At 41.2% G+C, this 13,135-nt stretch overlaps 1 protein-coding gene across 1 annotated transcript in view; it reads right to left on the bottom strand.

The window, feature by feature from the left end:
- The window catches only part of MYO5C (myosin VC), a 41,838-nt gene extending 29,040 nt beyond the window's left edge, over positions 1 to 12,798 (bottom strand). Inside the window, exons 1-14 of the mRNA XM_064158181.1 lie at positions 12,650 to 12,798; positions 12,245 to 12,353; positions 8,836 to 8,946; positions 8,007 to 8,172; positions 7,595 to 7,739; positions 6,722 to 6,878; positions 6,015 to 6,158; positions 5,036 to 5,117; positions 4,330 to 4,437; positions 3,660 to 3,766; positions 2,787 to 3,052; positions 2,292 to 2,373; positions 1,611 to 1,751; positions 385 to 510 (exon numbers count right to left, since the gene is read on the bottom strand). Of these exons, the coding sequence (XP_064014251.1) occupies positions 385 to 510; positions 1,611 to 1,751; positions 2,292 to 2,373; positions 2,787 to 3,052; positions 3,660 to 3,766; positions 4,330 to 4,437; positions 5,036 to 5,117; positions 6,015 to 6,158; positions 6,722 to 6,878; positions 7,595 to 7,739; positions 8,007 to 8,172; positions 8,836 to 8,946; positions 12,245 to 12,353; positions 12,650 to 12,798 (1,893 nt within the window). The remainder of the gene's footprint in view (positions 1 to 384; positions 511 to 1,610; positions 1,752 to 2,291; positions 2,374 to 2,786; positions 3,053 to 3,659; positions 3,767 to 4,329; positions 4,438 to 5,035; positions 5,118 to 6,014; positions 6,159 to 6,721; positions 6,879 to 7,594; positions 7,740 to 8,006; positions 8,173 to 8,835; positions 8,947 to 12,244; positions 12,354 to 12,649) is intronic.
- Between the last annotated feature and the right edge of the window lie 337 nt (positions 12,799 to 13,135).

Here is a 13,135-nt window from a genome sequence, read left to right as displayed (position 1 = left end):
TTCAACTCAAAACACCAAAAAAACCCACCAAAAACCCAAAACTCCACTTGAAATGTAATTAACTGAGACCAAAACGTGTACGGACTACAACCTTAAATATTTTGTTTACATATTGTACTCTTTTTCTGCCTCTTTATCTTCATGATTTATTTTTATACTCTCAAATTCTTTATCTTAAGCATTTCTTCTATTTAAATGGCACACTGCAGACATCACTACCAATAAATAAATACTACTAGCTACAGAGAATTGATTTTATAGAAGTCCCAAACAAGCATGGTTACTACTTCCTCTATTTCCTAAGTCTGTTTCTTGCTGAATGCTGAATGTTTCTCTCTACTGCTGGGAAGAGAGTGAAATAATAGTGGGTTGTGTACACTCTACCTTATCAGCAAAGTGTTGAATGATGAAAGACGTATTTGACATCCTCGGCTTTTCGAAGAGCACGTTTCTATTGACAAAATTATTATACAGCTTCTGAAGCCAGTTTTCATCTGTTCCATGAGGTAACTGTAGAAATGATAGAGGAAATTTCCTCAACAAAACTATGCTGGACTATTATAAACAACAAGACTGGTTACTGTAAATGCTGTCTGAATAAAGCATCTTAGGTGAGCTACGAGGCCTGGTAACAACCAGCTTTTGTTTTGTTGGACTAGCCAAAGAATTTTTGAAAAGGTCATATTAATCCATAAATCTACTGAATTCTCTGATGAATCCACAGTATTTTTTGTCCTGAGAGGATGCTACCTGTCATCAGGGACAATCTGACCCCTGAGAATGCCAATAAGCTAATGACTTAAGGAATATTCCCTGATTTCTCCTGTATTACTTCGTGGTTTAGTTCTGAGAAGTACAACTTGCCGGTAGCACCAAAACACTCTTTAGAGACCATTTTATGAGCTCTGGCTCACCTTTCCCTGCCCTGTTTTTCACTGACAAAGCTACTTTGATAGGTTTGGAAGCCTAAGGGATCCATACATGTTTAACACACACACAAAAAAAAATTAGATTCACAAATTCCTACAATTGGGAAAGAGCATGAAGATAAAAAGAAATAAGGTTGAAGAAGAAAAAGCAAATACATTGGTTTGGTGCACTCAAAAAGAGTTTATAAAAATAAGGAAAGGAACACTGGCTTTTGGGATCAAAATTAGCAAGCTGTGGAATAACTGAAATGTAGAAATACTGGTGGAAGAGAACCTTGGAGTTTGGGTAGTTGAAACTCCTGCACGGAGCAATAAAACCATTATAATTAGATCAAGTTGCCATCTGAACTCAAATCCAGAATGCACCCAATGATTAGAAGACCCCCAAGGCCCCCTTGCTTTACCTGTTCTAGTACTGCACTGTCCTTAGAATGAAGAGAACTAGTTGCTGGGTTAGCTTCTAGGTAAGAACCTAGTTTTAGGTTCTTAATCTATTTTTCTCTTATAAAATTAAGTGGCTTACAACTAAAATTACCAAATGGAGGGCAAACACTAACGTTCCTTTTATGAGAAAATTGTTCTACTTCCCATTTAAAAGGGCAAAATATGGATTAGAAGCCTAGGTTGTAAAGACCTATATAGCTTTTTAATGAGCTTCAAATAGAATAATTTTTAAATTACCAAGCACTCTTCGTCCAGAAGCTCTAAAATTCCCATTTTAGCTTCAATAAGGTCAATGACAGGCTGGTTATCATAGAAGTCTATTAAAGTCCAGGGGATGTCTTCCTTCATATATTCTTCTTGTTCAAGTTTAAAGACATGCTAGGCATTGTAAAAATATCAAAATAGTAAGGTTACAATTAAGGAAGAAAAGAAATACAATATGTGCATGCATGTGGATGACAGAGGTTCTGCCTAAATATGAGGAAAAACTTTTTCACTGTGAGGGTGACAGAACACTCCAACAGGCTTGCCCAGAGAGCTTGTGTAGTCTCCTTCTCTGGAGACATTCAAACCCCTCCTGGATGCATTACTGTGTGACCTACTCCAGCTGATCCTGCTCTGGCAGGTGGGTTGGACTTGATGATCTGTCAATGTTCCTTCCAACCCCTAAAAATACTTAGATATTTTGTAGTATACTACATGTCTGTCTTCTAAAAAGGCAAACTCAGAAATGTTCATTTACATATATGTGCATGTAGAAATAAAATGCTTCTATCTTCTTCTGGATAGTCATTATCTAGAATTGGCCATTACTCAAATAGGAATAGCATATGAACAGCACCTGCTAAGATGCATTATGGACAACCTCAAAACTGAAGCCAAGCAAGACAAAGAATTGTAGCAAATAACACAACATACCAGGTTAAATTGCTGCTGCAGCTTTTCATTAGCATAATTGATGCAAAACTGTTCAAAACTGTTCACATCGAATGTTTCAAAGCTGAAACAAGTCAAATAAGATAATGCCTTGTCACATAGATACAAATGGCAATACCCTTGTAAGACACTATTCTAATATTTCTAAGAAAATTAAACAGCCATGTGACTAAAGACACTGCTAAAGCATTTTAAAACTTCCCTAGAAGTTAATGCTACCAGACATAACAGAGACTGAAAAAATCCCACAGTTAAACCTCCAAGTAGCATATTAAAAGTTAGATTAAAACAAATTGCTCAAAAGAATACCAGTATTTATAGTTGTTGAACATTTTCACTGCTCTGGATGCTAAAGAACTTACATGACCACGACCTACTGAAACAAATCCCTTCAAAGTGGCACTGAAAAGTGCCACTTAACACCTCCAAAGGCACAGTACAACTCAAAAGTAAATTTGTTGCCAGGAATATTCTTACCCATAAATATCCAAAACACCAATAAAAGTATGTTGCTTGCCAGGGAACTGCAAAGCTTGGTTAATTTTTTCCACAATAAAGTCAAATAAATGAGAATAGATCTTCTTTGCCAAGGCATCCCTTGCATTAACAGACTGAGCTCTTGTCATTGGCTTTATTACAGTCTCTGAGGTAGTGATAATCTTTCGGTGACACAACCACTGTGCCATTTTCTCACACTGTAACTCCAGAAGTTCACAGAATATATTGAGATGTTTATCTTCCAGCTTCAAAGAAAACAAATAAATATTATTATATTACATTTAACAGTGAAATCTTGGCATCACTGACATCAAACTACAACATTAATCTTTAAGTAAGACAAGGGACTCTGCTCTCTTCTTGGTCTGGCTTCGTATCAAGAAGAGCTCAAACAAACAACACCGGATATAGCTACTGATGCAGGAGAGAAAAACTTCACTGGATGAGAGGCTTTGGGTTAACACACTGAAAGCAAAAGCTACTTTATGTTTAGGAGTCCTTACTTCATAAACTGGCATAGTCTGCTGGGACAAGCTCTGAGCAGCTTTGACAATGCTGTTTCCTGTCTCCTGCAAGTAGTCTCACACTACTTTTCAAACAACTGTGAATCTAAGGGGGTTCTCTTAGCCACATTCTTCCTTTTGTTCAGACTTTTTGAACTTGGCCATGAAACTGGATTCACATAAACATTCACTGTGATTCTATACAGATGAAGATGGAGAAATCTCTCAAGTTTGGTACACCAGGTTTAATGTCAATCTAAGTCCCAGCCAGAAAAACCACTACTGCTAAAGGACTTCTAGCACAGAATATAAAAGAAAACGCTGGTATATGAATGAAATACTTTCTTACACTGATGGATGCTCTTTCATCTCCAACAGCAGTTATTTTCACGTTGCCTAAGTGCAGGATTGCTGCCAGCATTTTAAAAACATCCATCTGAAAATCCCTCTTCAGACCTAAAAAACCAATTCTTGGTTATTTAAAATACTCAGAAACAATACAACTCATTAAACAGCACAGTGCTGGAATATTTGCTTTTTTGCACAGCAAAGAACCACAGAGCATCTCTGCATACCAGTATGCAAAGCCTTGATTCTGCCTGTCTGATCTGATGAGAGATTAGGCACAAATTCCCATGCCTTCCCAAGTGCCAGCTCAAGTCTGACTCGGGTTTCACATAAGCCAGATAGGGGCAAAGAAGCTTCCAGTTCTAGTTCTGTCACAGCATATTAGCTTAAGGGTTTCCAACCAAACCAGTTCTATCATTCCATGATTCTATCACTCCAGTCTCAGCGATTCTGACCCCTAACAATGGATACCAATTGCTAGCAGCCATTTGCCCTTACCTAGTACTTTCAAAGCAGATCAACAGTGCAATGGATAAGCGATGAAATAATTTATTTTGGTAATTACTGCCAGTGTTGGATGTTTCAGAAATAATCCACCTTTGCCCAGTTCAGTGAAAAACATAAAAGCCCAAATTTTAAATCTATTGAAAATGTTATCTCCAAGAATTTACCAAGTAAGGCAAATGTCTTCTGAGTCTCCACCATATTTGCTCTGTCATCAACTCCTTCTATTACTGTGCTGCCACCCATTCCTGTGTAGTTAAATTCTTCTGCATTTCCTATAAATAAGAAATAAAACTTGTAAGGATTAAAAATTCAGGACTAGGGATAGTCGCTTGTTAAAGACTCTTGTAATGCCAAAAGATTAAATATGTTGTCAGAGGAAAGCTCTTCAGCAATGAGTTGGAGGTCCTCTTTTTCTGAGAGGAATCCATGTGCCTAACCTGGTTAAGCTGACACAAATTACTATTTATAATACTTAACAATCCTAATAGTTGATCTAATAGAGTAACAGGAATGAGATGGAGTAAATATAAACCCAAGGTCTGCTTCTCCCAGGTGGCATTAAAGCTTCTCTGTAGATGAATGAATCAAGCCCCTGAACTGACATTAATTGCCTCTTTCACTACAGAAACTATTAGAATAACATTTTCAAAGACTCTTAGGTACTTGATCAAGCACTATTCAGGTTAACTAAGGATTTGCTACTAAGTTCAATACATGGAGGATTAATAGCCAAGAGATTTAAAAATGCATGTCCCATTGTAAGTCTGTGAGATTTATGCTACAGAGCACTTAACATCCTAGCATTTAAAAAGCCAATCTTCAAAATACTGCATTGACAAAATGAAGAGTAGATATCTTCTTGAGACTTACCTAATTTAAGATGCTTAAATGCAGGTTGCATAGCAGATGCACATAACTGATAAAATATATGATAGTTTCTCTCATTTTCTGCCTGTAAATTAAAGCAAAGTCCACCATGACAGAAAGAGAAAAAGCCCAAACGACAAACAAACACAAAACCACTTAATATTCAACACTGCTATAAAGAGACAATAATAATTCTGCTGCAACACAGTTTGGCAAAGAAATTGTCCAATATTAAAATGACACTTCTGAGACTTCAATAAGAGCTCTCAAAGTGATAAATTCAAGTATACTTTACTTCATTATCCATACTCTGAGTTCCTTCCCCAAGGCTAATAATTTCTTCAGCTTAAAAAAGCATCTACTAATCAGAACTGACAAACACTGTAATGAGCTGTGTAGGAGTGCCAGCTGAAACACTCCTCCATGGTAACTCAGAAAACTCTGCTATTTCCAAGATATCTTTCGTGCAGCAGATACACAGAAGCATTTTTCCAAGTACCCAAAAAGTCAGAACTAAAAAGGAAAACTTTGTAAAAACAGTTCTATAAAATTAAATGATTTCTTTAGTAGATTATCACAGCTATGCTCTGACACTGTGGTGAGTCACAGGCAACAAGCCTGGTCATATAAACTTTCAGCTAGTTTTTACCAAGACTCTCTCTGTCCTAGTCTATGTGCTGAGTTTTTCCAGAAAAAAATGGCATATGCTGATACTGTGACTGAAAAGCCAGAGATTTCTCAACCACCTCTTGCACTTAGCTCAGGGAATTGTCCCCCAGACACATTCTCCACTTAACAGAAGGCAGAACTTGGAATAAACTAGTGTCTTAAAAAAAGTAAGCTTAGCTCCTATTAAAAAACCAGCTCAAATGCTGATTAGACATACCATTCACAACTGCACATACCATCTCCTATATGACACTACTAAAGGACAGCATGTGAGGAGCTATACTGACACTGTTTACAACTTTATCTTACCAACCTGAAAGACAACTCTGGATTTCTCAAGCAGGTATGTTCTCATGTTAGCGCCAATGATTTGGTAGTTCCGATCAAAGCTGATTTCAGTGTATTTCCCAAATCGACTGCTGTTATCATTCCGTGTGGTCTTTGCATTGCCAACAGCCTACAAAAACGATTAACCCTGAGAATCTGTATTAGCTGCATTTTAAACAAAAACAGTCTTGTCAAAACGCGAGTCATAGAATCAACCAGGTTAGAAGAGACCTCCAAGATCATCCAGTCCAGTCAGCTACAGGTTCATAAGCAAAAGAAACTCACAGATCAAACCCAAGCTTTAAGCTGTGAGATTTAAATTCTGAGGCCCGAAATTGAAGATAAGTCTTAAGTCAAAAAGCAAAACACTACATAAACTGAGTTAAAGAAACTTGGTTTTCCCACCAAAAGGAACATTAAGAGGTTTCAATTCCCATTAATAAAATTACCAATTTGATCAACACTGTTTTCTCATCATTTAATTAACAGAATGTGGTTAGATCTGGAGGCAAACCAGTCCCTCTAATTTGTCACTGGTAAATTAGGTAGAACCTAGGTGTTTCTGAAGGTAAATGCCTCCTATCATTAGCAGCATTCAGAAGTTAAATCTCCAATTTAGATATCTAACTCAGGCAGCTCTCACTGCTCTTTTCTTGACGAGTACAAACATGATAGATTCTCTCTGAACCGTACCTCAGTTATTGGGTTGGATGCCAGCACTTTATCCTCCACATGTGCATTGCTGCTTGACTTACTCACAGTGGCAAAGTATCTCATAGTGTATCTTGCAGACACAGTCTTTCCAGCTCCTGATTCTCCACTGACTATAATAGACTGATTTTTGTTATTTCTAAAACCAAATAATCAGACAGCTTAAATCAGATATGTCTGAAATGCACATACAAATACAGGAATTTATACATTAAACACATGTATGAAAACACAGCTGCAGTCAACTCTCCTATCAGTTCCACCTCTCAGCTGTTCTTCTCTTACTCCTCTTTGGCTGTAACCTCTAGGATGATGCCATTGTCAATCACATAGCTAAGAGTGTTTTGCCCTTCATCAAGCATGAAAATAGTTAAAGAGTTCTAGAAATTCCTCATCTGTTATGGAATTATTCCCTCTCTACCACCCTTCGAAGGTATTCTTGATAGCCAGTGGCACATACACGGCTAAATTCATAGAACCATAAAATGATTTAGGTTGGAAGGGACCTCAAAGATCATCCAGTTATGATCCCCTGCCATAGGCAGGGACACCTCCCACTAGAATAGACTGCTCAAGGCTTCATCCAACTTAGCCTTGAACACCTCCAGGGAGGAAGCATCCACAACCTCCCTGGGCAACCTGTGCGAGTGTCTCACTGTAAAGAACTTCCTCCTAACATCTAGTTTAAATCTTCCCTCTGCTAGTTTAAACCCATTTGTTCCTCATCCTGTCACTATGAGGCTTTGTAAATAGTCCCCAGCCTTCTTGTAGGCTCCCTTCAGATACTAGAAGGCTACTACATGAAATAAACTAAACTTCAAGTGTTATTTATGGACATCAAACAGCATACTAGACCTTGCCATTTGCTTGTAAGCCTCTTCTGCCACAGCAAATATATGTGGATCCATGTCCCCCATGTTTTGCCCACTATATGCATGGATAATAGCATCTCCATATATCGGCAGCTGTTTATAGGGGTTTATTGCAACCAAAATTATTCCTAAAAGTGAGCATGCAAAACAAAACCAAAATGTAGATTAGTCGAATGAACTGCCAGGTTTTTAACAACAAAGGCTACACTGATACAAAGCAGCCATATTTTCTAAACTCGGCAGGAGATCCTGATCAACAAACAAACAATGCTACACCAGTACAAAAAGAAAAGTTAACTTGCTTGAGATGGAAAACATTGCTCACATCACACAGCAAACTAATCCAAGATTTTAAGATGCTGGGTTTTTAAAACCTTGCATTTTACTTTGCTTACCACTATAGGTGTAGATAAGCTTTGACTCCACAAAGCGGACTTTAAGATTGTGTAGAACAGCTGGGTCATGAAGGTAACTAAGTGCAGTGAGATCATTTTCACCAACGAGGATGTCAGGATTTCGTAGGGGTGGCAAAGCAGCTGGATCAACAGGATAATTCAGCTCCTGTCAACAAAAATTACTTGAAGTATCATTAAATGCATTACATTTGCATAAACAATTTTTTCTTCTACCTTTACACAGAGTCACAGGGTTGATGGAGCCCTCTCTGATTTCGTATTCCCATCAGCTTTATAGATCCCACTGAACTTAGGGCATATTGATGAAAAAGGTAGACCAGAAAGAACTGAACAAAACACCCAGTCAGAACTTCAGCCAGCTCCAAAATTCTCCTTATTTGCAACCTCTCAGATTTCTTTAGAGAGTTTAAACCAGCAAATTTCTTGCAGCAAGTCAATTTATTCACACAGGCAGTAACTGTCTTTATGAACAGGAATGCAGAAACACGGAAATACTGTTTTCAAAATACTGAATCCATGAAGAATTCAGACACTAAACATTACCAGAACTTACATGAAGCAGCAACCTGAGAGAAAAAAAAACAACAGCTAGCTCTGTGAGAGGTAACTGTGCCTGCCTTGCACTTGTGATTTGCTTCAGCTTGAGTTTCAGTGCTTGTTTCAACTTTCCTCGAGGTAACTGTTCTAAATTGATGTTATACATATTTTAGAACTGCACTGCCCGTATTTTTAGGTGACAGCTGTTTATTTTACTGTAAGACTGGGGAATCCCAGCAAACTCCACAATAAATAGGACTTTTTTCCTTACAGTTCCATCTTCTAATTGCACAAGGAGAAAACGGTCTCCAGCTTTGTAGTTTTTTGTGATTTCTGCAGACTGCCAAACTTCTTCATTATCAGGGATCCAAACCCTATTGTACTGCAACAGAAAAACAAAATCACAGTTAGCTTAGAATCACAGAATCAGTCAGGGTTGGAAGGGACCACAAGGATCACCTAGTTCCAACCCCCCTGCCATGGGCAGGGACACCCTACCCTAGGGCAGGCTGCCCACAGCCTCATCCAGCCTGGCCTTAAACACCTCCAGCCATGGGGCCTCAACCACCTTCCTGGGCAACTCATTCCAGGCTCTCACCACTCTCATGCTCAACAACTTCCTCCTCACATCCACTCTGAATCTCCCCACCTCCAGGTTTGCTCCATTCCCCCTAGTCCTGTCACTACCTGATAGCCTGAAAAGTCCTTCCCCAGCTTTTTTGTAGGCCCCCTTCAGATATTGAAAGGCCACAAGAAGGTCACCTCAGAGCCTCCTCTTCTCCAGACTGAACAACCCCACCTCCTTCAGTCTGTCCTCATAGGTGCTCCAACCCTCTGATCATCCTCGTGGCCTTTCTCTGGACACACTCCAGCATGTCCACATCCCTCCTGTAATAGGGGCTCCAGAACTGGATGTGGTACTCCCAGGTGGGGTCACCAGATTAGCATAAATGCCCCCAGTTTTCAAGTGTCAAGCACAACCTAGAAGCTGAACTGGACGCCAGGACTATTATGCAGCAGGTAGTACTTTTGTGTTTCAGTTATTCTACATGAAAGGAAGGGAAAAAAAAAAGCGGACTCATCCATCTCAGAAATGCCTGTTCTGCTCCCATTTAGTGTAAAGTCTCCAGCATGCAGAAAGGTGAACAAGGGCCAGACTGTTGCCAGGCTTTCCAAATCCTCTAACACTGAGTAATGAGATAAAATACACTTAAGGCAGAGCCCTGATTTCTAGAAGACTTCAAATGAGCAACTACTAGAGAAAGCATCTGCTTTACCAGAATTCAGACAATCACTCCCTGAATTCAAGTATAGGAAAATTAAGTTAGAAAGCATTTTGTCATAGGTACAGATGTACACACAAGGATTCTGCACAGTTAACCTCATTTTAATGGCAGAGAAGTGCAGTTTCCAGACAACATCTTCCCTTGTTCTAGGCAAACCTCAGACTACTGGCAGGTTTCTCTCTTCATAAGCCACCAGTTGTCTTAGCTGAGCTCAATCCCAACAAGGTACTTCATCTCTACCTTAAGAAGAAATCACCCTTTTGGGAAGTATTTCCTTCCAATGCAAGCAGAAGAATTGGGTTTTTTATTAGCTATTTGAAGAATCAAGACAGAATTAACTCTTGCCTTCTGAAGCGTAACTGTTTGAACGTAAATTACATTATTCAAACCATCCTGTTGTCTTAACCCAAAATTAAAATGCTGAAGCATTAGCAATATTTTTAAATGCACTGCCCTAGAAGCTACAGGAAACAGCATTCCTTAATAGGATGCAACACAGCTGGCAATGTCATTAAGTCAGGAATTTCTCCATTCACGTGGAGCATGTCAGAATCCCTAATGCATCCCCTACGTATTAACAGACACTATTTTTATAACCATTTTTCATTCAGGAATTTGATTTTGAGACCACTTCTGACAGGTCACCATCTTCTTGAAACCACGGTGCAAAATATTTTGTGCACTGTATAACGTGCACCTTAGATGGAAATGAAGATTGGGTTGAAGACTACGTGCAGGCGAACAGGAGGAAGGACAGTGGTATCAGAAAAAGCCTGAAAATCATCGGTGTGTGCTGAGCTTCTTATAGGCCATCCCTGCTCTAGTTCACACTACACTAACACTAGAGAGCACAGAACCATTTAGCAACTACTTGCACAAGCAACCATGGCATATTATCATCTTCCAGCATCTTTCTGTTTTCATACCCAGAATCCTTAATTGAATTTCTCTACCCTGGTCAGTTTAAATCAGCTGTGTTTAAATAACCCGTGAGAACTGCTGCAGCTGCTCACTTGAAAAAGTAACATTAGCCAAGGATTTCACGAAGTGTTAGCATACTCACAGACTCGGACACCTCCTCCTTCTGGTGGTGCAGCTGCCAGTTTTTACACCAACCGCTTTTGCCCTCATTTGAAGGAAGCCTTGGAAGCTCCAGCAGATCCTTGGAACATCAGGGACTCCACTCCAAGAACCTCACTGAATACACCACCTATTGAGATCCCTACAAACTCCATTGTACCTCAGCAGCTCTTACCCTTAAGGGTCAAGGCCAAAATGTGGAGGATAAGAGAGGGCTTTGCAGAGACATTCTGCAGCTTAGCCTGGGTGGCTCACTGAAAACTCAGCTGGAGGGGACACTATCTCTAAGGATGGAGATTGATCTTTCTGGTCAACCAACTCGGCATGCACACCAGATGATGCACATTACTTGAAACCTCAGGTGTTTTCACGATACCTTTTTGCTGACACTTTCAGCACGACAGCATTTTTTCAGGCAATACTCAAAATCACAGAGACCTCTCCTAAACATCACCAGACCATGACGGTGACACTGTTTTCATCTGTCTGACCAAAGGCAGAGAAAACTAGCTTCACAAGTATGTATTTAAATAGTGACAGACCTGTCTGAAGAAAAACAGTTTTAATTTTGCCTTTTCCACATATATCTGAGTACAAAATTACTTTAGTATCATTCCTACACTACGTTGATCTCTTGGCATATAATAAATACTCACATATTTAGAGCTGTTAAACCAAATTCTTTATTTGCTCTGAGTTAACAACATCACCACTAAACAGCCTCGGGGTACACAGTGCGTTCCCAATTAAGAACTTGAGCTGTACTATGTCACTAAAGGAAGGAAAATGCAAGCAATCAAGTACTGATTCCTCAGAAAAGGTCCCTGCAGTTCCAGGAGCCTCCATTGGCAAATGTACCCAGCCTACTGAAGTTCACTTTCTTCAAACCCTGCCTTACAAGTAAACAGAGGAGAGTTTGCTCATTTTCGTATCAAGTTACACCCACGCTCTTTCCTCCCCTTCACCTGGCCAACGCAGTTCCCGATTTAGAAGCCCCCATTTGTTCTCTTTCGGCTGCCCCGAGTGCGCTACCGACGCAAGGAAGGAACAAATCCCACTGCAGCACCAGGCCAAAGAGGAGCTCGCTGCGGCAGCTGGCTTTTCTGCCACATAAACTCTCATATAGATGTATAAACTTAGAAATTAGCAATATATGCATGCTATCTTTGTTATTTAAAGCTAAGCAAGAGCAAATTACATGCCACCACACTCTGGTGACTGCAGGAAAAGTGGGGGGGGATGGAGAAAAACACAGAGCAGCTGCATTGTGTGTGGGGGAATCTTTGTTCTAGTGTCAAGTTCGGCTAAACGTACCCAACAGTTGCATAACAAAAAGGGCTCCTGCTCTTGGATCAAGTGGACGGGAAGCGCAGTTGAACTTTCGGACTGCCTAATCGCTGGCAAACACATCAGAAGCTTACACCTACACCGAAAGACTCAACAAGTACTTCTTTCAGAAAGTACTTCCCCATGCTACCCTAAGACCTTATGGCTGTTCTGCTGTGCTCTAGCTCGGCTGTCACTGAAGAAGAAGCGCCCTTAACGCACAGGGAACACCTTCCCCGCTCCCGCAGGTGCAAAGCAGCAAGCTGTGACTGGCACACCACAGCCTGAGGGCCCTAAGGCGCCGCGGCGGCAGCCCCCACAGCGCACGCAGAGCACAAGCCGCCGCGGCGGGCGCGGCGTTACTTGCCAGGCCTGATCCTCCCTTCCCTTCACCTCTCCCTCCCGGGGCGGCGTGGACTCCTCAACGGGCCCGGGAGGACGCGACCCCGCTTCCCCCCCGGCCCGCCCCCACCGTGACGGTCCGGTGCTCCCTGAGGTGCCCCCGCCCCGCTCACCTGCGTGTAGAGCTCAGCCAGCGCCATGGGGGCAGAGCGCCGGCCCAAGGGGAGAGAGGTGGTGCGGCAGGTTCCACAAGCAGCAGGTGTCCGAGGCGCCGCGGTCCGCCCCCGGCCGCCGCCCCCGAGGCGTGGGGAAGTGGCCCGGCCCGGATCCCGTCCCAGCCGGGCACTGCCTTTTACCGTTCCCCGCCGCTGGCACAGCGAAGGCGCTGGGCGGCACCTGGTTAAAAGCGTTCAAAACTGTGTGGAGCTTTCCAGGTGGACAGTTTGAACGCTGGCTGCTAACTCTGACGTGTAAATAAGTGCAGTGGAGAGGAAAAGCAGTCCCAGTTACCATACTGGCCAAAGTGGCACCTTGGAT

This window comes from Pogoniulus pusillus, chromosome 17 (genome assembly GCF_015220805.1).
Source record: "Pogoniulus pusillus isolate bPogPus1 chromosome 17, bPogPus1.pri, whole genome shotgun sequence".
Taxonomy (NCBI): Eukaryota; Metazoa; Chordata; class Aves; order Piciformes; family Lybiidae; genus Pogoniulus; species Pogoniulus pusillus.
Note: the sequence above shows the minus strand (reverse complement) of the source record. Positions and strands in the feature narration are given on the sequence as shown.